The 23645-nt window shown below is 37.5% G+C and overlaps 1 protein-coding gene across 1 annotated transcript in view; it reads right to left on the bottom strand.

Annotated features, from left to right (window-relative positions):
* Positions 1–23645, bottom strand: part of LOC126154757 (forkhead box protein J1.2-like) — a 269235-nt gene that overhangs the window by 26088 nt on the left and 219502 nt on the right. The window contains exon 3 of the mRNA XM_049916183.1: positions 19923–20107. Coding sequence (XP_049772140.1) covers positions 19923–20107 — 185 coding nt within the window. The remainder of the gene's footprint in view (positions 1–19922; positions 20108–23645) is intronic.

Below are 23645 nucleotides of genomic sequence, written 5' to 3'. Positions count from 1 at the left end.
CTAATCTTGTATTTTGTTTCAGAGTTAATTCGCTTGTTGAAATATTATTCCATTTTTTTGATAACTGAATAACGAAGAAAAGGAACAAAACTACAAAGAAGCACTTAATGAGGCTTATGTAAAATGCAACGTGGAAAAACAAACTGTGAGTACAAAACTTATTTTAATTTTAATTTTGGAAATTGTTTTTCATCTGCATTGTCATTATGGAGGATAATAGGGAGGTTAACAACAATATAGAAGTTGATGATAATGGGGAGGTTAATGGAAACATGGAAAATAGCGTAGATATTACTGATAATAATGTAGTTAATCGGGACAATGAAATAGGGTAGGTTAGTTCAGCTTATGGAACAATAAAAATGGTCAACTGACGAGCATAGAATCAATCTTGATCAAAAACTTGATTCAATCGATAAAAAATTAGACAAACAAGGACCCAAATTCGCGAGACAAAAGACAGTTACCAAAAATTCGAAGACAGCCTAGATTCCGTGGACAATTTCAAAAAAGTTGCTACTGTTGAAGTGTTTCAATTGGAAAAGCTCAACAAAGATTTCGTAAAGAAATTCACAGAAACAGACCAAAATATACAAAATTTCACTAAGATCGCAAATGAGAATTTCGCTTCAGGCTGTGATAGCTTCAGTTATGCAGCTTGAGGCTGCAGTGGATGGGCACCACTGTTGTGGTCCAGCAGTGGGGACCCAACGGACATCCAGCACGTCAGTCCTCCGATCGGTCCTCACAGGTGGCAAACCCAGTTATTGCTCGCATTGAGGCCGACCCCTCCCTGTGGTTGAGTGGGAGGTCACCCCGGGGCGAAGCAGGCGGCGAAAGACTTCCCAGGCAGCTGCATGTAAGGACTCCCTGGTTTGTCTGACAAACAGGTTCCAGGTATTGTCTGTGGCTGACACTATCGCTGAGCTGAATGCTGTCACCTTCCTGTTTCAGAGGAAACCACTCAGCCTGCTAGATCCGGGCAATCGCAGAGGGTGAGATTATTGGTAGTTGGGAGCTCCAACGTCAGCCGCATTATGGAGCCGCTTAGGAACTTGGCTGACAAGGAGAGTAACAAAACCAATGTGCACTCTGTGTGCATACCAGGTGGAGAAGTAAATATTCCAGAATTCAAATCGAGAACAGCTGCCAACATGAGTAACGTAGAAGTAAATATCCTCGGAGTAGTGAAGCAACTTAAATCACTTAATAAAAGCAAGTCTTCTGGTCCAGACTGTATACCAGTAGGGTTCCTTTCTGAGTACGCTGATGCAATTAGCTCCATAGTTAACAATCACATACAATTGTTCGCTCGACAAAAGATCCGTACCCAAAGACTGGAAAGTTGCACAGGTCACACCAATATTCAAGAAAGGTAGTAGGAGTAATCCACTAAATTACAGGCCCAAATCGTTAACGTCGATATGCAGCAGGATTTTAGAACATATACTGTGTTCAAACATTATGAATTACCTCATAGGAAATGGTCTATTGACACGCAGTTGACATGGGTTTAGAAAACATCGTTCCTGTGAAACACAACTAGCTCTCTATTCACACGAAGTGCTGAGTACTATTCACAAGGGATTTCTGATCAATTCCATATTCCTGAATTTCCGGAAGGCTTTTGACACTGTACCGCACAAGCGGCTCCTAGTGAAATTGCGTGCTTATGGAATATCGTCTCAGTTATGTGACTGGATTTGCGATTTCCTGTCAGAGAGGTCACAGTTCGTAGTAATTGATGGAAAGTCATTGAGTAAAACAGAAGTTATTTCAGGCATTCCCTTTGCTGTTCCTTATCTATATAAACGATTTGGGAGACAACTTGAGCAGCCGTCTTTGGTTGTTTGCAGATGATGCTGTCGTTTATCGACTAATAAAGTCATCAGAAGATCAAAATAAACTGCAAAACGACTCATAAAAAATATCTGAATGGTGTGAAAAGTGGCAGTTGATCCTAAATAATGAAAAATGTGAGGTCATCCACATGAGTGCTAAAAGAAACTCGTTAAACTTCAGTTACACGATAAATTAGTCTAATCTAAAAGCTGTAAATTCAACTAAAGACCTAGGTGTTACAATTACAAACAACTTAAATTGGAAGGAACGCACAGAAAATGTTGTGGGGAAGGTTAACCAAAGACCATGTTTTATTGGCAGGACACTTAGAAAATGTAGCAGACCTACTAAGGAGACTGCCTACACTATGCAACTACATATGTACTCCGCACCACAAGGCACTATGAAATGCATGGTGGAGGGTACATTGAACTAATATGCCTGATATGTCTTGGTACATTCAAGCACTGAGCAGGGTGAAAATGACTTTCTCTATATCTCAGTAGGTGCAGCTCCATCTCTCTCTCTCTCTCTCTCTCTCTCTCTCTCTCTCTCTATGCGGTGTGGGATCCTTACCAGAGAGGACTGATGGAGTACATCGACAAAGCTCAAAGAAAGGCAGCACGTTTTGTATTATCGCGAAATATCGGAGAGAGTGTCACAGAAATGATACAGGATTTGGGCTGTGAATCATTAAAAGAAAGGCGTCTTTCATTGCGACAGAATCTTCTCACGAAATTCCAATCACCAACTTTCTCCTCCGAACGCAAAAATATTTTGTTGACACCGGCCTACATAGGGAGGAACAGTCACCATGATAAAATAAGGGAAAACAGAGCTTGTACGGAACGATATAGGTGGTCATTCTTTCCGCACGCTATACGAGATTGGAATAATAGAGAATTGTGAAGGTGGTTTGATGAACCTTCTGCCAGGCACTTAAATGTGATTTGTAGAGTATCCATGTAGATGTAGATGAAGATGTCTCAGATGTGTCACAGGTTTCAATATCTCATGTTTATGTAATTGATTATGTTTGATCATACCCAGATACTAGAGGGACTGCTTGTAAGTCAGCTGGTCGGATCTAGCATTTGTTACTTGGTTAACCAGTACAGCATTATATATGTAATTTACTCTGTCCTGCAGAATGATAATTGTTCACCCTTCCTTGATGAGTGAATAGGGAGTGTTGCCGTTAATTTTTGGGGACTGGAAGGTGAAGCTGTGGCAAGTCCGTTCTGCAGGTAATGCTGAACACTGTTCTCCCTCCGGTGCCACAGTGAAGTACTGGAACGCTGGGGGTCCTGGGTAGGGGGGTTTCCTGTCTTTGGGTCTGTCATCTTTTCTTCTTCAACTCCAATACTCTGAACCTTCTATTTCATTTCTTACTTCTCATTAGAGTACCAAGCTACCCTTCCCTCTGTCCACATGCGTATGTCTCTATTGCTGAGACCCTACCATGTCAGCTTTATTAAGAGACTAAAACCTATTTTATAGGGGATCCGGGGAACAAGCTAGCATTTTTGCATTATTAGATGTAATTATGCTCTGTCAAACTATATTATTTATTTATGGTGGATTTTGTTGTATGTTGTCACCCAAATGGTAAACATTTGCTTATGTATTTACTTTGCTATATACCAGTATCTGAATCTTCTATTTCATTTCTTACTTCTCATTAGAGTACCAAGCTATCCTTGCCTCTGTCCACATGCTTATGTCCTTCTCGCTGAGATTCTTCTCATTTACCGTGTCAGCCTACTAAATGACTAAAGCCTATTTTATAGGAGGAACCAGGAATCAAGCTAACATTTCTGCATTATTAGATGTAGCTATACTCTGCCATACACATGAGGAATGACTCACCTACTACACTCTGTACTACCATGTATAATGTTTGTTAAATACCGTGAGGAATGGCTCACTTACACTACTCTCTATATTTATCAATGTCTAAGTTTGTTGTATGTATTTTTTTTCCCTTTTGCTATATACCAGCACTCAAAGTTGTGAACACTTATGTATTTGCAAATATGCTCTGTTAATATATTATCATGAGGAATGACTCATCTACTACACTTTGTACTACCCTGTGTAATGTTTGTTAAATATCGTGAGGAATGGTCACTCCTAATGTTTGTAATTATTGTGAGGAATGGCTCACTTACTAATGTTTTTTTTTTAATTATCATGAGGAATGGCTCACCAACACTACTCTCTATCACATAACTATATTCCATGATGGTTGTGGGGTATGATACTACTATATGTTAACACATACTGCGAAGGAAGAGGCAATGATTGTAGCTGCGTAAATTTTCATAAAAAATAATCATTATATGTTTTGTAAAGACAGAAACGAAGCATCAGAAGTGTCTTGACAAATGAAAAAATTGAAAGTTTGGAATTGGTCAGACATTCCATTCTATGCATGTAGAATGAATTATACTAACTGTTGGGGAACTATACTCCAAGAGTTTAATTGAACTATATGATAATCAAATATTTAGTTATTCAATGCTATATGTAAATTTCAATATAAAGTACAGAAAATAGTACCATAGCACTTGAAAATTTTTGTACTAGTATGATTTTAGTGATATGTTATCAAAGAACAAGTTAAAATTGCAGTATGAGATTTAAGGCAGGAAATGTTTAAGTATGAACAGTTGGAATTTTGCTGGACTGAACTATTCTATTCAAAAGAATGAATTACACAATATATGATGATCATAAGGAGTGGAGTATGAGCCACATTTCAGGTTTTTGCAACGAAGAACTTCCAACGAGCAGAGGTCTACAGTGTACTTCAGTTCATGTTCTTCATTGCACATAGAGGAGACTGAACACTTTGTTATATTATGGTCTAATACTAGGTGTACTTGCCAAAGATAGGAGATGGCTAAATACAAAGTAATAGGGATTTCGAGTATTATAGTATCCGATACTAACGCTTGTTCCACAATGCATCGCCAATATTGAGAAAGAGTTATTGACACCAGTGTCTCCATTGCACTCAGGAGAACCTGGAGGCTCTAATGACAGACATAAATATACAGAAACAAGGCCAATTCAGCTAACTTCCTATAGATAATTTTCTGATTGAAATGCATTTACCTCTTATTCATGTTGTAATACATGCTGGAGACAAATTCTGTGAATTAATTTGTTCTTTCTTCATGCTATTAATTAATATTTTGTTTAATCTAGCTGAATTTGATACAAAATAATTTATGATAATTTTACGTGTTTGGTTGCACATATCTTTTGCAAATTGTTTGTTCATCCAATTGATTGTAAAATGAGTACTGTTACATAGATCGGTCAGAAAAGGTTTTGTTCAACTTTCAGTTTCATAAATCCTTTTGAAGGTTGTTGAAACATAACAGTCTAATTGAAACCCATTTAAACACACAAATTTTAACCATAAACAGCTATTTCTGACATAGAAGTGTATGGGAATATGTACTTGTGGAAAAGTTACGAAGAAAATAATTATGGAAACCTAATTACACTAATGTGTAGAAGCTCTGTAAATGAAGAGAACATTTTCCATGAAGAGAACCTCTAGTAATTAATAAAATATGAAAATTCATTACTGTAATTTCATATTCGAGTATTTATTCTCAAATAAAATAACAGACATGTACTAATATCATAGTGTACTAGCTGTTCTGGTGTAAACATACATTTATATATGTATTTTCAGTTTTTCTATGTCAATTTTAACTGTCAATCAATCAAAAAATGATTCTAAACAATGCCGAGGATTGTTCGGGATGGTTAAGAAAGTATAAACAGTTACAGCCATGTTGGCAAAGGGAGTCAGTACTTTGTGTGTATTTGGGCAAAAAGCATGAAGCTTATTGACCATGATTTATTTCGTTATTGTAAGTATGTTACAACTTATTTCACATTTGTAAAGATACTTTTATTTACTTTGAGATTGTATAAATATTCAACTGAAACATGATGCTGGATTAATTATTTAAACAACTTTATAGTTTTTTTTTTCAGTAGCTGTTTTCCAGGACTTCTGCTGCGACTGATTGCCAGCTACGACGAGTAAATTAATGCATGTTGTTGTTGTGGTCTTCAGTCCTGAGACTGGTTTGATGCAGCTCTCCATGCTACTCTATCCTGTGCAAGCTTCTTCATCTCCCAGTACCTATTGCAACCTACATCCTTCTGAATCTGCTTAGTGTATTCATCTCTTGGTCTCCCCCTACGATTTTTACCCTCCACACTGCCCTCCAATACTAAATTGGTGATCCCTTGATGCCTCAGAACATGTCCTACCAATCGATCCTTTCTTCTGGTCAAGTTGTGCAACAAACTTCTCTTCTCCCCAATCCTATTCAATACTTCCTCATTAGTTATGTGATCTACCCATCTAATCTTCAGCATTCTTCTGTAGCACCACATTTCAAAAGCTTCTATTCTCTTCTTGTCCAAACTATTTACCGTCTATGTTTCACTTCCATACATGGCAACACTCCATACAAATACTTTCAGAAATGACTTCCTGACACTTAAATCTATACTCGATGTTAACAAATTTCTCTTCTTCAGAAACGCTTTCCTTGCCATTGCCAGTCTACATTTTATATCCTCTCTACTTCGACCATTGTCAGTTATTTTGCTCCCCAAATAGCAAAACTCCTTTACTACTTTAAGTGTCTCATTTCCTAATCTAATACCCTCAACATCACCTGACTTAATTCGACTACATTCCATTATCCTCGTTTTGCTTTTGTTGATATTCATCTTATATCCTCCCTTTAAGACACCATCCATTCTGTTCAACTGCTCTTCCAAGTCCTTTGCTGTCTCTGACAGAATTACAATGTCATCGGCGAACCTCAAACTTTTTATTTCTTCTCCATGGATTTTAATACCTACTCAGAATTTTTCTTTTGTTTCCTTTACTGCTTGCTCAATATACAGATTGAATAACATCGGGGAGAGTCTACAACCCTGTCTTACTCCCTTCCCAACCGCTGCTTCCCTTTCATGTCCCTCGACTCTTATAACTGCCATCTGGTTTCTGTACAAATTGTAAATAGCCTTTCGCTCCCTGTATTTTACCCCTGCCACCTTTAGAATTTGAAAGAGAGTATTCCAGTCAACATTGTCAAAAGCTTTCTCTAAGTCTACAAATGCTAGAAACGTAGGTTTGCCTTTCCTTAATCTTTCTTCTAAGATAAGTCGTAAGGTCAGTATTGCCTCACATGTTCCAGTATTTCTACGGAATCCAAACTGATCTTCCCCGAGGTCGACTTCTACTAGTTTTTCCATTCATCTGTAAAGAATTCGTGTTAGTATTTTGCAGTTGTGGCTTATTAAACTGATTGTTCGGTAATTTTCACATCTTTCAACACCTGCTTTCTTTGGGATTGGAATTATTATATTCTTCTTGAAGTCTGAGGGTATTTCACCTGTTTCATACATTTTGCTCACCAGATGGTAGAGTTTTGTCAGGACTGGCTCTCCCAAGGCCGTCAGTAGTTCCAATGGAATGTTGTCTACTCCGGGGGCCTTGTTTCGACTCAGGTCTTTCAGTGCTCTGTCAAACTCTTCATGCAGTATCGTATCTCCCATCTCATCTTCATCAACATCCTCTTCCATTTCCATAACATTGTCCTCAAGTACATCGCCCTTGTATAGACCCTCTATATACTCCTTCCACCTTTCTGCTTTCCCTTCTTTGCTTAGAACTGGGTTTCCATCTGAGCTCTTGATGTTCATACAAGTGGTTCTCTTATCTCCAAAGGTCTCTTTAATTTTCCTGTAGGCAGTATCTATCTTACCCCTAGTGAGATAAGCCTCTACATCCTTACATTTGTCCTATAGCCATCCCTGCTTAGCCATTTTGCACTTCCTGTCGATCTCATTTTTGAGACGTATGTATTCCTTTTTGCCTGCTTCATTTACTGCATTTTTATATTTTCTCCTTTCATCAATTAAATTCAATATTTCTTCTGTTACCCAAGGATTTCTACTAGCCCTCGTCTTTTTACCTACTTGATCCTCTGCTGCCTTCACTACTTCATCCGTCAAAGCTACCCATTCCTCTTCTACTGTATTTCTCTCCCCCATTCCTGTCAATTGTTCCCTTATGCTCTCCCTGAAACTCTGTACAACCTCTGGTTCTTTCAGTTTATCCAGGTCCCATCTCCTTAAATTCCCACCCTTTAGCAGTTTGTTCAGTTTTAATCTGCAGGTCATAACCAATAGATTGTGGTCAGAGTCCACATCTGCCCCTGGAAATCTCTTACAATTTAAAACCTGGTTCCTAAATCTCTGTCTTACCATTATATAATCTATCTGATACCTTTTAGTATCTCCAGGGTTCTTCTATGTATACAACCTTCTGTCATGATTCTTAAACCAAGTGTTAGCTATGATTAAGTTGTGCTCTGTGCAAAATTCTACCAGGCGGCTTCCTCTTTCATTTCTTAGCCCCAATCCATATTCACCTACTACGTTTCCTTCTCTCCCTTTTCCTACACTCGAATTCCAGTCACCCATGACTATTAAATTTTCGTCTCCCTTCACTATCTGAATAATTTCTTTTATTTCATCATACATTTCTTCAATTTCTTCGTCATCTGCAGAGCTAGTTGGCATATAAACTTGTACTACTGTAGTAGGTGTGGGCTTCGTATCTATCTTGGCCACAATAATGCGTTCACTATGCTGTTTGTAGTAGCTTACCCGCATTCCTATTTTCCTATTCATTATTAAACCTACTCCTGCATTACCCCTATTTGACTTTGTGTTTATAACCCTGTAGTCACCTGACCAGAAGTCTTGTTCTTCCTGCCACCGAACTTCACTAATTCCCACTATATCTAACTTTAACCTATCCATTTCCCTTTTTAAATTTTCTAACCTACCTGCCCGATTAAGGGATCTGACATTCCACGCTCCGATCCGTAGAACGCCAGTTTTCTTTCTCCTGATAACGACATCCTCTTGAGTAGTCCCCGCCCGGAGATCCGAATGGGGGACTATTTTACCTACGGAATATTTTACCCAAGAGGACGCCATCATCATTTAACCATACAGTAAAGCTGCATGCCCTCGGGAAAAATTACGCCCGTAGTTTCCCCTTGCTTTCAGCCGTTCGCAGTACCAGCACAGCAAGGCCGTTTTGGTTATTGTTACAAGGCCAGATCAGTCAATCATCCAGACTGTTGCCCTTGCAACTACTGAAAAGGCTGCTGCCCCTCTTCAGGAACCACACGTTTGTCTGGCCTCTCAACAGATACCCCTCCGTTGTGGTTTTACCTATGGTACGGCTATCTGTATCGCTGAGGCACGCAAGCCTCCCCACCAACGGCAAGGTCCATGGTTCATGGGGGGGAATTAATGCATAGTAATATTTTATATAGAATAATATAGTGCAGCAGCAATAAACAAGTTTTTAAGCCCAAAAACATGTAGTGATTTAGCTGTAAAACCAATGATCAATAGTTTATATGTGTATAATCATCAAATGTTAACAATAAAATATACTGGGCAGTTAGGTCTACATCATAAAAGAAAAGTACTGTATCAGTGAACAATAAACAATGAATTAATTATGGTGATTAGGGAGAAATTTATGAAACAGACTGTGTAGGTGGGAAATTTAAATCTTTCTTAAACATGTTTTATGATACTTTGAGTCTTGTTTTCCCTTAAAAATAACACAGGTAAAAGCAAAGAAAAGCAATGACAAGAGATGGATATTTCTAGATTAATGTATCTTGTGCAAGGAAGACAAGCTGTAATCAAGAGTTGAAAAATCTTTACAGCCAGATGTGAAATTCTGTTATTAACCAAAACTCAAGTATTGCATTAAAAAAATAATCCCAGAATACACAAGAATAAATTTAAACGTTATCAAGCAAGAAGTAAATAGTTATGGTGATCCAAATGGAGTCCTCAGAAAATATATCTAGCAGGAATAGTGACACTTTAAAACCATTAGCCACATAACTTAATGATTGTTTCTTCACAGTGGCAGAAAACATTGCACCCACTAGTCAACAATCAAACACACAATCATTAAATTTACTTGTGCATATGCTCCATGTACCACCCAGAGACAGTAGTTTCACAAAATATTGCGCCTAAGGAGGTTACAAAATTCACCAGGTCACTAATGAGCAGTAATTTTACAGTCTACGATGGTGTTTTCAACAGAATATTACAATCTTACACTAACTTAACAGGATTATTCTTAATCATCTTTGTAATCAATCAATGACTTAGAGCATATTTTATGACAGATTTAAGTATGCTGCAGCAATGCCCATGTACAACACAACAGTTTTGGAACCATCTTTTAAACTGGTTGGAAAATCATTTATGTAGGTTAACAATAAAAGTGGACCCAATACCGATCCTTGTGGGAAACCATATGTCACGTGTCATGTTTTGAGCTTAATCCAGGTTCCCACAGTCATAAATTAGTTATACAAGCATCTCCCTACCAGTAGCCCTGCACATGTTATTGTTTCCACATACCAAAGTCATAACTGCTACTTACATAACTCTCAATAAGGTGACAATTGGAGTTGTTCATATGGGAGTTAATGTGGTTGTACAGCTTCTAGATGAAGAGCTCACATTGACACTTACAAAGAAAAAACAGATGCACAAATGTTGGGAACAGAACTGGGTATCTTGTAGGATCCACTACGTTAATAAGGAAGCTATATGCAGAGGGCAAAGTGTCATTCAAAAATAATTTTTGAATGAATAAAGTCAATTTTGAATTCCTTCTGAGACACTTATCTGGCTCTATACAAAAGCCTAATATGAATATGCAAGATGCAACACCAGCTCACATTAAATTACAAGTATTATTGCAATATCTGGCAACTGGTGTGCTTTATCATCACTGTAATACATGTATTGCATTCCAAACAGCACCATCTCTAAATTTTTAGGTAAAGTACTGTATGTTATCAATAATACCCCAAATGTACATTGAAAAGTGAGTTTTCTGTCTCTACGGTTCTACTTTGTTTTTATTTTTAGAATTAGTCAAAGTTCTGATACTATAGGTCACAGGTGCCATAAATATAATGTTTCCCCTACCAGTAAGGTACTTAATTTTGCAATCTTACTTACTGCTACTCTGCAGAACACTCATTACTCAATGACTGCACCAGCACAAACACTGTTTATTTACATATATTAGGGTCAAGAGTAGTTTAAAATATCTAAAGGCACAAGTAATGAAGAGCGGCACATTTCACCATGGGATTGTTTAGTCAGCATGAGAGTATTATAAAGATGATCAGGAAACTCCAGTGACAGACTCTACAAGAGAGGCATTGTGCATGACACAGAGGGTTACAATCAAAAGTTCAAGACAATACTTTCCTGGAAGAGCCAGATGACATATTACTTTCTCCAATATACATCTCATGAAATGACCACGATGAAAAAATTCGGTAATACAAAGGTTTACCAACAACCATTCTTCCCACGTGCCATTCACAACTGGAAAAGGGAAGGGAGGAGGATCAGTTAGTACCAGAAGTACCCTCCACCACATATTGTCAGGTGGCTCATGGAGCATCAATGTAGATGCTGAAATTTTAAATTTCCACATCACACAATGCTTACAAACAATGACCAAAGCGAAATATTATTATGATAATCCTGAAATTAGAAAAAATACTTTTACAATATTCACTCTTCTGCAGTAATATTTACATCTACATTGACAATCATTCTCCGCAAGCTACCATATGTTTCACGGCAGAGTGTATATTGTACAACAACTAATCATTTCCTTTCCTGTTCCACTCGCAAATAGAGTGAGAGCAAAATGACAGTCCATATGCCTCTGTATGAGCCCAAAATAGCAGATATCATGTATATATATATAAGCAATATAAATGTGACTTAATGGTTAACAATGTTACTTTCAGTGCTGATGCACATTACGTCTGAACTCTAGGAATCAATTGGAGCTGTGACCAATGGTAGTGGGCACTACATGTGTAGTGTGCGACAAACTGAGAATCTGGACTGGACAGAAAGTATGCTCAGATAGCCAAAGCAGTTATGACAACTGCTCAAGTAAAGTGTGAAACCAGGTTCAATTCCTGTCTGGCACAAATTTTCACTTGCTGCCATTGAATTTATTTTATTGCTTGATTGTGGCTGAGACCTGAATTTCTCTTACACCACATATACACATGGTCACTGAATCAAAAACTGGTGTTTGTTCTTTCATGTGTGAATAATATAATGCACCTTGATGGCGAGTAGTGGCAGCTTAAATTGAGATGCACATTACATTCAAACTCTTGCGGGAATCAGGTGAAGCTACGAGTAATGATAATAATGGAAACTGGATGCTACTTGTGTAGTGAGAATTTGAGTTGCTCCGATAGCTAAAGCAGTTAAGGCACATTCACTTAAAGTGGGAAATTCAGGTTCAAGTCCCAGTTCACACAAATTTTCACTTGTCATCAATGGATTTATTTCAGTGCCCCATTGCGGTGGAAGCCTGAATTTCTCTTACATCATATACATACATGGCCACTGAATCAAAAAATAGTGTCTATTCTTTTGGACCTGTCAAAAAGAACAAACACAACACATCTTAATACTTTCTCAATAGTGTTTCATGAAAAGAATGTCATCATCTTCCATCCAAGGACTCCCACTTTAGTTCACGAAACATTTTCCTAATACTCACCCACCGATCAAACCTACTGGTAACAAATGTTGCCTCTGAATTGGTCTGATGTCTTCCTTTAATCAAACCTGTTGGGGATCCCAAACACTTGAGCTATACTCAAGAATGGGTCACACTATTGTTCTACATACAGTCTCCTTTATAGATGAACTACACATTCCCAAAAATTTACAAATAAACCAAAGTTGACCATTCTCCTCTACTACTCTTATGTATTGGCCCTTTTAAATCACTTTGCAACATTATGCCTAGATATTTAATCAATATGGCTGTGTCAAGCAGTTCACCACCAACACTGTATTCAGACATTATGGGACTGTTTTTTCTACTCATGTGCATTAAGTTATTTTTTTTTTTTTTTTTTTTAGATTTAGAGCAACTTGCATTCATCACACCAACTATAGATCATGTCTAAGTCACTCAATGATATCTTCCTGTCATCACATCTCCATCAACCAACAGCCCACCCTACCCACCCTGTCCATCAGATCATTTATCTATATAGAGAATAAGATTGGTCCTATTACACTTCCATGGGCCACTCTTAACGTTACCCTTGTCTCTGATGAACACTTGCTATCAAGGACAACATACTGGATTCTAATACATAAGACATCTTTGAGACACTCACATATCTGGGAACCTAGTTCATATACTTAGACCTGCATGCAGTTGGGCACTGTGTCAAATGCTTTCTGGAAACCTATGAATATGAAATTTGTGAGTTGTCCTTCATCCATGGTTCACACAATATCATGTGAGAAAAGGGCAATCTGAGTTACATGTGAGCGATGCTTTCTGAATCTGTGCTGATCTATGAACAGAGGATTTTCCATCTCAATGGAAATATTATTGCATTTGAACTCAGAATATGTTCAAGAATTCTGCAGCAAACTGACATTAAAGATATTGGTCAGAAATTTTGTGGGGCTGTTCTTTTAGCCTTCTTATATGCAGGAGTCACCTTTTTTCCCGTCACTTGGGACTTTGCATTTGGTGAGAGATCCACGATAATGCAAGCGAAGTAAGGGCCAATTCTGTAGAGTACTCTCTGTAAAACTGAATTGGGATTCCATCTGAACCTGGCAACATATTTGCTTTCAACTCTTTCAGTTGCTTCTTTCAGCCAGGGCTGCCTACTACTATATCCTCCATATGGAAGTCTGTGTAACAGTCACATGATCGAATGCTTGTACAATCCTCCTGCACAAATGATTTCTTAAATAAGTCATTTAAAACTTTAACTCTCCCTTTGCTTTCTTCAATTGCCTCACCAGACTGGTCAACGAGTGATCGGATAGAACCCTTAGACACACTTAGTGATTACATGTGGGACCAGCGTTTTATCAGCTTCTTGTTAAGGTATGACAGTGGAAGTTGTTATACAATTTGTGTAGAGACCTTTTTAGAGAAGCATGAATTTCTACTAACTTTTGCCTGTTGACTTTGGTGCATTCTTTTTTGACCCGAGAGTGCAACAGTCTATGCCTCCTCAACATTTACTGAACTTTGTTACTAAACCACAATGAGTCATTTCCATTGTTAATCCACTTACTCAGCACATAGTTCTTGAGAGCACGGTGTACAATCAATTTAAACTTTGACATAATTCTTCTATGTTCATCATACCATCTAATTGGGATGCTGGTCATTCCTTCTAGCAAAAATACTCTCCTAGTTTTCTTGATGGATTTATTAATTTTAGTAAACACTGTTGGTATGATGACATCATGATCACTAATCCTTGGTCAATAAGGTCAGTCTTTTTTTGTAGCTACAAGGTCTAGAATACTTCCAATGTTAATTGTTCTGTTGCTTCCAGAGAGACAGAGGACTGTTATTCGGCTGTAAGGGCACGATGGTACTGTCTTAGTACTGCATGGCAACTGGCATCTTAGCTGACAGCATCCACTGGATGTGTTTCACTGAGGCAAACAGTGTACAAAAGGCTTCAGCAGAGTGGCTTTTATTGCCGGAGACATGCTGTATGTGTACCTCTGATGCATCTTCACAGAAGGGAACATCTAGTGTGGTTGTTGATGCTGTGGGTGCAGACTCTGTACTGATGGACAATAATGCTCGACCTCATAGAGCGTGGGTTGTCAATGTTTTCTTGGAAATGGAAGATATTTCACACACGACATGGCCTGCTTGCTCTCCCTATTTGAATCCCATAGAGCTTGTCTGGGATGCGAAAGGGAGATGGGTTGCATCATGACAGCATCCACCAACCACTTTCCAGCACTTGTGAGTAGCTCTGCAGGAAGAATGGGTGTTATTGCTGCAATGTTAGGCTGATGACTCATTCACAGCATTCCCTGACATTGGCAGGCCTGTATTGTGCCAGAGGCGGTCACACCCCATACTGAGCACATTAACCAGTTGTCAGAATGTGTGTGCAAATCCATTAATTTGGAAAAAATGAAGAACATTTTTGTCTAACATTATGCATGTTGTAGCTGTTTACGTTATGTATTCTTTACATTGTTTCTGCTATACTATCACCTGTTTATACTGTTTCGTGGCAAAATGAACGCAACCTTGCAAAATTTCTGTTTGATGCTTTAGTTTTGGATTTGGATATCAGTGTATTCGCACAGTTAAATATGAAGCATCACATTAATTTTTTGCTTCAAGCTATTCTTTTACACTGGACAAGTTTTAATCAAGTGATATTCAGTTTATTTTTGAAAGCAGACATATTTTCTGTTATCTTTATATAGTTTGGCAAACTGTTGCATAGATGGCATCCTGCTTTTACAGGCTATTTGTCAGTTAATTAAAGCTGATTTCCTTTAGTATGATAACCATTTTTATTTCTTGTGTTACAGTTACGGATATCTCTGTTTAACAAGGCAGCATGGTTACTTTCTACATAAATAATCATTTCATACATGTATAGTGATGTTTTTGTTAATATGTTTAGTTCCCTGAACTTTTTCAGCAGGAGTCTCTAGGAGATAATTTTATTATGCATCCTACAGCCTCTTTTCTAGCTTTAGTACTCTTTGTATGTGCACCTTTGCACAGCTTCCCCAGACCAGGATACTGTGTGAAATTTGTGAATAAAGTAGCCCATTGTACACTGTCAGCAGTGTTTGTGTGTTTATTGTTCTTGACTTTTTCTCATTAGAAATATATTTTTACTCACTTAATGACAAATATTATTTGTATGCTTCTCCCATGTCAGGTGCCTATTCACTGTCATGCCCATGAATTTACAAGCTTCTGTCTCTTTTAGATCCAAGTCTCCAAGCTTCGCAGTAATATGGTTCAAGTCAGGTACCTATTCACTGTCATGCCCAGGAATTTATAAGCTTCTGCCTCTTTTAGATTCAAGTCTCCAAACTTCACAGTAATATTGTTTAAGTCAGATGTTTGCATGTACTTGCATATATGTGGTTTTATTTATGTTTATAAAAAAATTATTTCCTCTGAAATAAATGTTTCCAATTTCCACATTTTCATAATCTGTCTGCTGAAATACTACTTATAACATACAGCAAATGAATCCCCAGATATCCCAATATATACTTGGCAGATTAAAGTCACCTCCAACTAGTATTGCATGCTCTGGGTATATCTCCATTACTGAGTGTAGATTTTCTTCGAGTGATTTCTAAAAATTTCACGATGGCTAGTAAAAACATCCAATAATTAACTTGAGTTCACCCATGTCTGTCACTCACATTCAGATAACTTCACAGTTAGTCTCAATTTCGACTTTGATAGACACAATATTTTTGTTGACTGCAGTCAAGTGGAATCCTACAATTCTCCACTCCATAACACATGTCCAAAAATCTGCAGCCACAACCATCACAGAACTGATGAAACCTTTGATTGAGACCCTCCACTCAGCTCCAAAACAACAGACCCCAATCAACTCTGCAATCAATGCTGCAGACTATAAGCTCTGCTTGTACTCCATAAGCAAAGCCAGCATTTCTCATCACTTCTGCTAGTCACACATGTGAACTGAGGATGGCCTCACAACCCAAGTGATGGATATCATTTGTGCTGATATGAGCCACAACTTGCTGATGTCTGCACCTTGCATGTTAAACAGCTGCAGACAGGGCCTCCTCCAATATCTCATGTGAGGCACCCTGATAGAGATACTGAGCATACACTGAATTTCTTTCCTGACCTGGATGCTCTTTCCCTAAGTGGTTCTGTAACATGGCTAACACTGGAACTCCCAATAATTAGCACCCCCCCCCCCCCCCCCATGTGCCTGCTTGGACCCTGTTGAGGGAGTGGCCACCTGTCCACCCCCAGGCTGAATGGGTAAGGCAAGACAGCCAGCCTCCATGTTGATTCTTTGCCTTGAGCAATGTGAATGCGTCACAGCCTTTTGGTGAGTATGGACCCTGCAGCTGGTGTGCTGCGAGGTGCCTCAGCAGCACATCTTGTGTGCATATGAAACAAAACCTGAGGTGTACCATATGACATGCCAACATGTCAGATTCTCTCTCACTGCTACACACAGAGGCAGCAGCCTGAAGATGGCTGACTACAATCAAAATCATCCCCAACTGTTCACAAACTGTGGTCACTTCCTCCTGTATCTGCATACAACATACAGATCCTATCCATCCTAGTACTATTAACTTAATAATTAACTATACAAGCGTACAGAAGAAGCTAACTATGTAACTTGCTATTCTCCTGGCACGTCACCAATGGAGACTGATACATCGCTGAGCTGTGCAGCTGGTTGTTCAAAATAAATAACAGGTGCACTACAGACTGCACGAATCTACACTTTTTAGTTACAAAAACAGAGTACTACACTTGCTAAGTACAAATACATGCAAGAAATTAAGAATTAAACTGTGAACATGCTTAGAACCAGCTAAATATGTACCTTGCTACTCTCGTTGTCTGTCATAGATCGAAACTCAACAAGTCCGTGCTTTCAGTTACAATACTTCTAGAATTTGTTTCATCACTTGAAATGACGCTGTACTCCTTTATTACAAATATGTGATTATAAGAAATTGCTGAATGCTAGAATGGGATTCGTATCACATGGACTAAGAACATTTTGCCACTTGACACGATATTTATTTACTTAGGTGAAGATTTTTCATTTTTGGCCATGACACTAACATTTCATATATGTAAACAAACAATTCAGGAACTATGCTGACAAACAAATTTAAGCAATATGAAAGCAGATCCATCTAGCAGCAGTTGCTGAAGCTCATAGGTGATGGCAGAGGAAGCAACTTCATAGAAGAAAGTTAAATGTAATTTAACTTTTGTAACTTATGCTTAAATTAGTGTGGTGGTGTGTAAGCAGAGTGTTTCCACATGTAATCTGTCTTACCCATGTGGTGGTGTGGGCACACATGTGTAAGTAATTCACACCTTTGGACCATGGATTTAGTTTCACCCCTGTGACACAATCTGTCAATGAGACTCCCCAATCAAAGCCTTTTGAAAGATTAAACAAAATAAAATATGTGGGGTCTGACAAGGATCGGTACTGGACCTCTGTTCGTAACATACATAAGTAATCTTTCAATCACTTTAAAGGATGATTCAGAAACTAAAGTGTTTGCTGATAACACTAGTATACTAACCAAATGTCCAAACTCAACCTTAGGAATCAAGCTCAGATGGTAGCTGAAAAGCCTACAAGTTGTTCAAAGTTAACAGATAAATCTATAATCTCACAAAGTTATATTATACAATTCTGAAGATGCAATAATGACCCAACAATAGCAGAAGGAGAAATTATTGAAATGTACTGTGTAAAATTCCTTGGGCCCAATTAGCTGACAAGTTGAAATGGGGTCAACGTACAGATAAATTTGTTGATGTAAAGTGAAAAGTACTCTCTATCTTTTTTTGTTTTGCTTCCTTGTTGTCTTCTGAAATTATCTTCTGGGCCAAAAACCTAAAGTGAGTAAAGTATTTATTCAGCAGAAGTGAACGCTGAGAATATTATACAAAATAGATAACAACAGGCCTATGTCTAGTAGAAGCCTCTTTCAGGAATTTGGAATTATTACATTCACTTCTCAACAGATTACCTCCATAACGGTGTCTACTGCTGACAACAAAAAGCACTTTCAGTGAAGCAGTAATTTGTATGATCACAAGATACAAAAATAAGAATGTAGTTATGTAGCCTGGTGTGGAGGTATACAATTTCCCATCTAATATAAAGCAAGAAATTGGAAATCTCTACCAACTCAAAAGAAAATTAAAAACAGACCTCATTAGCCACTCTTTTGACAAATCAGCAGAATATCTAGGTTCAAAGAGTAACAGAAATTATACAAAAACTCTAAAGATGAGCAATACTCTTCCACTATCTAGGAGATGAAATGCAAAAACACATGAATATACTGCTAAATTACTCTCATGTGGAAGCAACATATTTTCTGTCTGTTTAATGAAATAACTGATCAGTATTCACACTGATTAGCCTATTAGTTGGTTCAAAGTATAACTTCTATCCAACAAAAATAAACTTCTAAGCACTAGATATTTGCAGAAACAAAAGGTGATGAAACTGTCACTTTTGTAAGCAGAGGTACCTTCATCCATAAAAGAAGATTTTTTAGGATTTAAGGAAATCATATGATCTAGGAATTAAGCTGAAGATATATATAGGATTCCATGTCAATGTAGCGTAACAGGTCAGGTCGAAATGCTGTCGATTTTCCTTTCATTCTGTTCCACTTTGCCTGCCTTAAGAAGGATCCTTATGATAAATGCCTGTTAAATCCATGGATGATCCCAAGTGTTCCCACCCTAACCTCCTTCCTGAAAGATAAAGACTGCTAATCACCTCCTGGATGATATTCCAGTGGAAAGTTGTTAGTATAGACAGCAAAAATTCAATGGAAGTCTGCTAGACAGTCGTATCTGGATGTTGACGGTGAAATGAAATGAAAATGAAATGATTGTATGGCACTGATGGCTGGAAGTCCCCACTTAGGGAAGTTCGGCTGCTGAGTTGCAATCTTTTCTGTTGACGCCACATTTGGCGACTTGCTTGTCAATGATGATGAGAATAACACAACACCCAGTTGCCAAGTGAAGAAAATCTCTGACCCAACAGGGCATTGAACCCAGGGACATTGCATGGCAGGCAGATGTGCTGACCACTCAGTTAAGGAGGCAGACTGATTATTAAGCACTCAACAGTGCCAAAACAAAGCAAAAAATGAAAATAAAACTAAAAATTGAAATAAATATAATGAAAGAGATGGTGTATGTAGTTCAAACAAAAAGGAAAATGGGAAACTGCACATGAGAAACAGAAACTTGGGACACATCCAGTTAGAAGCCCGAAACAAATAAAAAAAACAGAAACAGACATTAATTTATTCCATAATTTCCTTACCTGCCAACTAGGATCAGCATTTCGGTAATAAAGGAAGTTCTCACGAATCCAGCTGTATATAGCAGAAAGCGTCATTTTGTTGCTATTGGCACCCATGGCCATACATATCAGAGTAGCATAGGAGTAAGGAGGTTTACGGTCTCCACAGTTGCGATAATCTTCTATGTTTGCAACAGGTACTGTGGCTGGAATGAATTTCAAGAAATATAATTTATTATTTTCATATTTAAGTGCTATTAAGTCTCCTAAAAAGGACTGGCAATTTGTAAAATTACATCTGACAGGGCTGTAGGACATCCACACACTGACTGACTATATGAATCTCTTCAACAACTGTCTCTCTTTGTTTACTATTTCAAATTTAAAATCACATTAATGTACAAAGTAACACTTTCATGTGCACAGTATCTCACATAAATGGAATACAGAAATTGAACATGTGAATATGAACAGTTAAAAATGTCATTATACTCACAAACAGGAAATGAAATCAATGGTAGAGTCAACAAAAAACAATTACAAACAGATTACTTCTCTCAAAGCTCAGAAAGAAAGGAAAAAGAAGGTCAAGGAAAGCAACTTGTAAAAAATCTTGCATGAAATGAGATACATAGCAGGAAGGGATGACTGAAAGAAAACATGAGAAACATTCAATTTCTAACCCATATCACCTACACTTATTTTAACTTTTCAGGGGATTGAAATTATAATTTCTAAGGGTATCTCTTAGTCATAAAGTAACATTCATTTCTGGAATAAATCTTTCACAGCTGTCATACGTTGTGCCTAGATATCTCTGCCCAGTGAAAGTCTTCCCCGTGAAAGTCCAGGTTCTGAGTTTGAGTCTCAGTCTGGCATACAGTTTTAATCTGCCAGTAAGTTTCATAACTTCTATTGCTCTCAATACAGCAAAGCCTTCCATCTGTTGTTCTTCACAGCTGTGTAATGTATTTATAATCTCAATGCAGAACATGAATAATTATTAAAAGAATCTGTTGGTTCATTATTGATAGCTGGAACATATACCATCAGCATAGCACTTTACTGATAGGCTCTTCATTGAGTGTCCATAAACCACACACACAGTATAACACTTTTGTTGAAACTCATGCAGGTATTATTTCGAAGATGCCCCAAAAAGAAATAATGAAAAATGTTGTTACACTGGGACCATTTTACTCTGAATGATACAAATGTGTTGTAACTGATTATGTCCATACAAGAGGTCTTTATGTTCAATGAAAACCTTAGAGCTAAATTTGATTATTTCCACTGGGAGATGAAAATTTTCATCAATGCTTAAACCCAGAATTACACTGCCAAATGTAAAAAGATAAATAAAACAAATGTCAAAAGTCAGTGGTTTCATCTTGCAGTTGATGAGGGCATAATATGACTAATAACCATACTTTTTTAAAAAATTGTCTCATTCAGAATTTTTTCCCTTCCCAAAATCAAAAAGTATGTTGTTGTTAACCCTCACACTTCAATAAATGCAGACAGAAAGAAGAATCTGAATAAAACAAACAGTAGTGCGGCATACAGAAAAAAAATTGTCTGATTCAGAATTTTTTCCCTTCCCAAAATCAAAAAGTATATATATATAAGATGATGTGACTTACCAAACGAAAGTGCTGGCAGGTCGATAGACACACAAACAAACACAAACATACACACAAAATTCAAGCTTTCGCAACCAATGGTTGCTTCGTCAGGAAAGAGGGAAGGAGAGGGAAAGATGAAAGGATGTGGGTTTTAAGGGAGAGGGCAATCCCGGGAGCGGAAAAACCAAAGTGCTGGCAGGTCAATAGACACACAAACAAACACAAACATACACACAAAATTCAAGCTTTCGCAACAAATAGTTGCTTCATCAGGAAAGAGGGAAGGAGAGGGAAAGACGAAAGGATGTGGGTTTTAGGGGAGAGGGTAAGGAGTCATTCAATCCCGGGAGCGGAAAGACTTACCTTAGGGGTAAAAAAGGACAGGTATACACTCACACACACACACATATCCATCCGCACATACACAGACACAAGCAGACATTTGTAAAGGCAAATATATATATTCAAATCTCAGAATCATGCAATTATTTACGTTATTATTATGAAATTTTAAAGGGCAAATAATCAGAGATAAAGAAAAAAAAATTATACAATCATTAGCATTGATATCTTGAAGACAAAATGCTGAACAAAAATGGTAAAAAGCTTCTTAATTACTGAAAATCTTATAGTTTAAAGCAGGGATTGAATTTAATTAATGGTGATCACTTCTAGTGAAACTGAAACTTCATTGAGCTTAGGGTTTGCCCCTCTCACATGTGAAGTCTCATCTCCTCAACATAAAGGACATGAAAACATAAACAAAAAGGTATCACAAGAGTGTATTAAGAATCAGGAAACATAAAATATAGTATTGTGCAAAGTCCAGTCCTCATTCCATTTCAATACTTGATTGACTTGAATGATCTTTCGAGTACATAAAATGATCATTCAAAAACTATAATGTTTATTTATAACACAGCCGTATTGACCAGTGATACCACATGCAGTCAAGACAAAAGTTTAACAAGCCCACAACAGGTTCACAGCAAACGGCTCACGTTTGTTATTCATTCATTCTTCATGTTCTATAGATAACAGCACAATGGGTTATGCAACAAATCAAACCATACATTAACAAAGTGAAGCAGCTGTTGTAAACTGAATGAATAATGAAATTTTCTGGAAGATCAAAATTGTTGGCCAGACAAGGACTCAAATTTGGGACCTCAACTTTTGCCTTTTGCTAATAATGTTCTTAGTGACTGAGCAGTCTAGGCATAGCTCATGATTCACCTCTACAGCTGTCAGTACCTCTCTTCTACTTTCCAAACTTCACAGAAGCCCTCCTGCATACTTCTGCTGGACTGTCACTTTAGGTAAAAAGTATTTCAGGGAGATGTGGCTTATCCACAGCCAAGTGGCTGTTCCCAGAATGAATACTTCACTCTGCTTCTGTATGCTCACTGTTTTGAAACTGGGTGGCTGTTCTGAAAATTATGTGCCAGCAGAGATATTCAAGCATGGCAAATGGTATGCAGGAGAGCCTCTGCAAAGCTTGGAAAACAGCTTGGAAAATATGAGTAATAGCTTGGAAAATATGAGTAATAAGTTTTGGTCTTCCATAAAATCAGTAAATATTTAGTCACTCAGTGATCATACAGGCACTGAAAAGGAAGATAGATTAGATTAGATTAGATTAGATTAATACTAGTTCCATGGATCATGAATACGATATTTCGTAATGATGTGGAACGAGTCAAATTTTCCAATACATGACATAATTAAGTTAATTTAACAACATACTTAAGTTAATGTAACAACTCTTTCATTTTTTTGTGTTTTTTTATTTTTATTTTTTTAATATTTTTTTTTAATTTATATCTAAAAATTCCTCTATGGAGTAGAAGGAGTTGTCATTCAGAAATTCTTTTAATTTCTTCTTAAATACTTGTTGGTTATCTGTCAGAGGGAATACTGAAATACTGAATTTGGTAATCAAAAATCGTTTCACCATAGAAGATCGTAATACAGTCCCTCCATTTAATCAATGGCAGACATTGAAATAACAGTCGTGGAATGGAAAAGGAACAACAATTGCTTAGTAGTGGAAAAGCATCAGTGCTAGATGAGATACCTGTAAGATTCTGCAAAGATTATGTGAAAGGACTTGGACCCC

This window comes from Schistocerca cancellata, chromosome 2, assembly GCF_023864275.1.
Source record: "Schistocerca cancellata isolate TAMUIC-IGC-003103 chromosome 2, iqSchCanc2.1, whole genome shotgun sequence".
Lineage (NCBI taxonomy): Eukaryota > Metazoa > Arthropoda > Insecta > Orthoptera > Acrididae > Schistocerca > Schistocerca cancellata.
The sequence above is the reverse complement of the archived record's forward strand: the minus strand, read 5'-3'. Positions and strand labels throughout refer to the sequence as shown.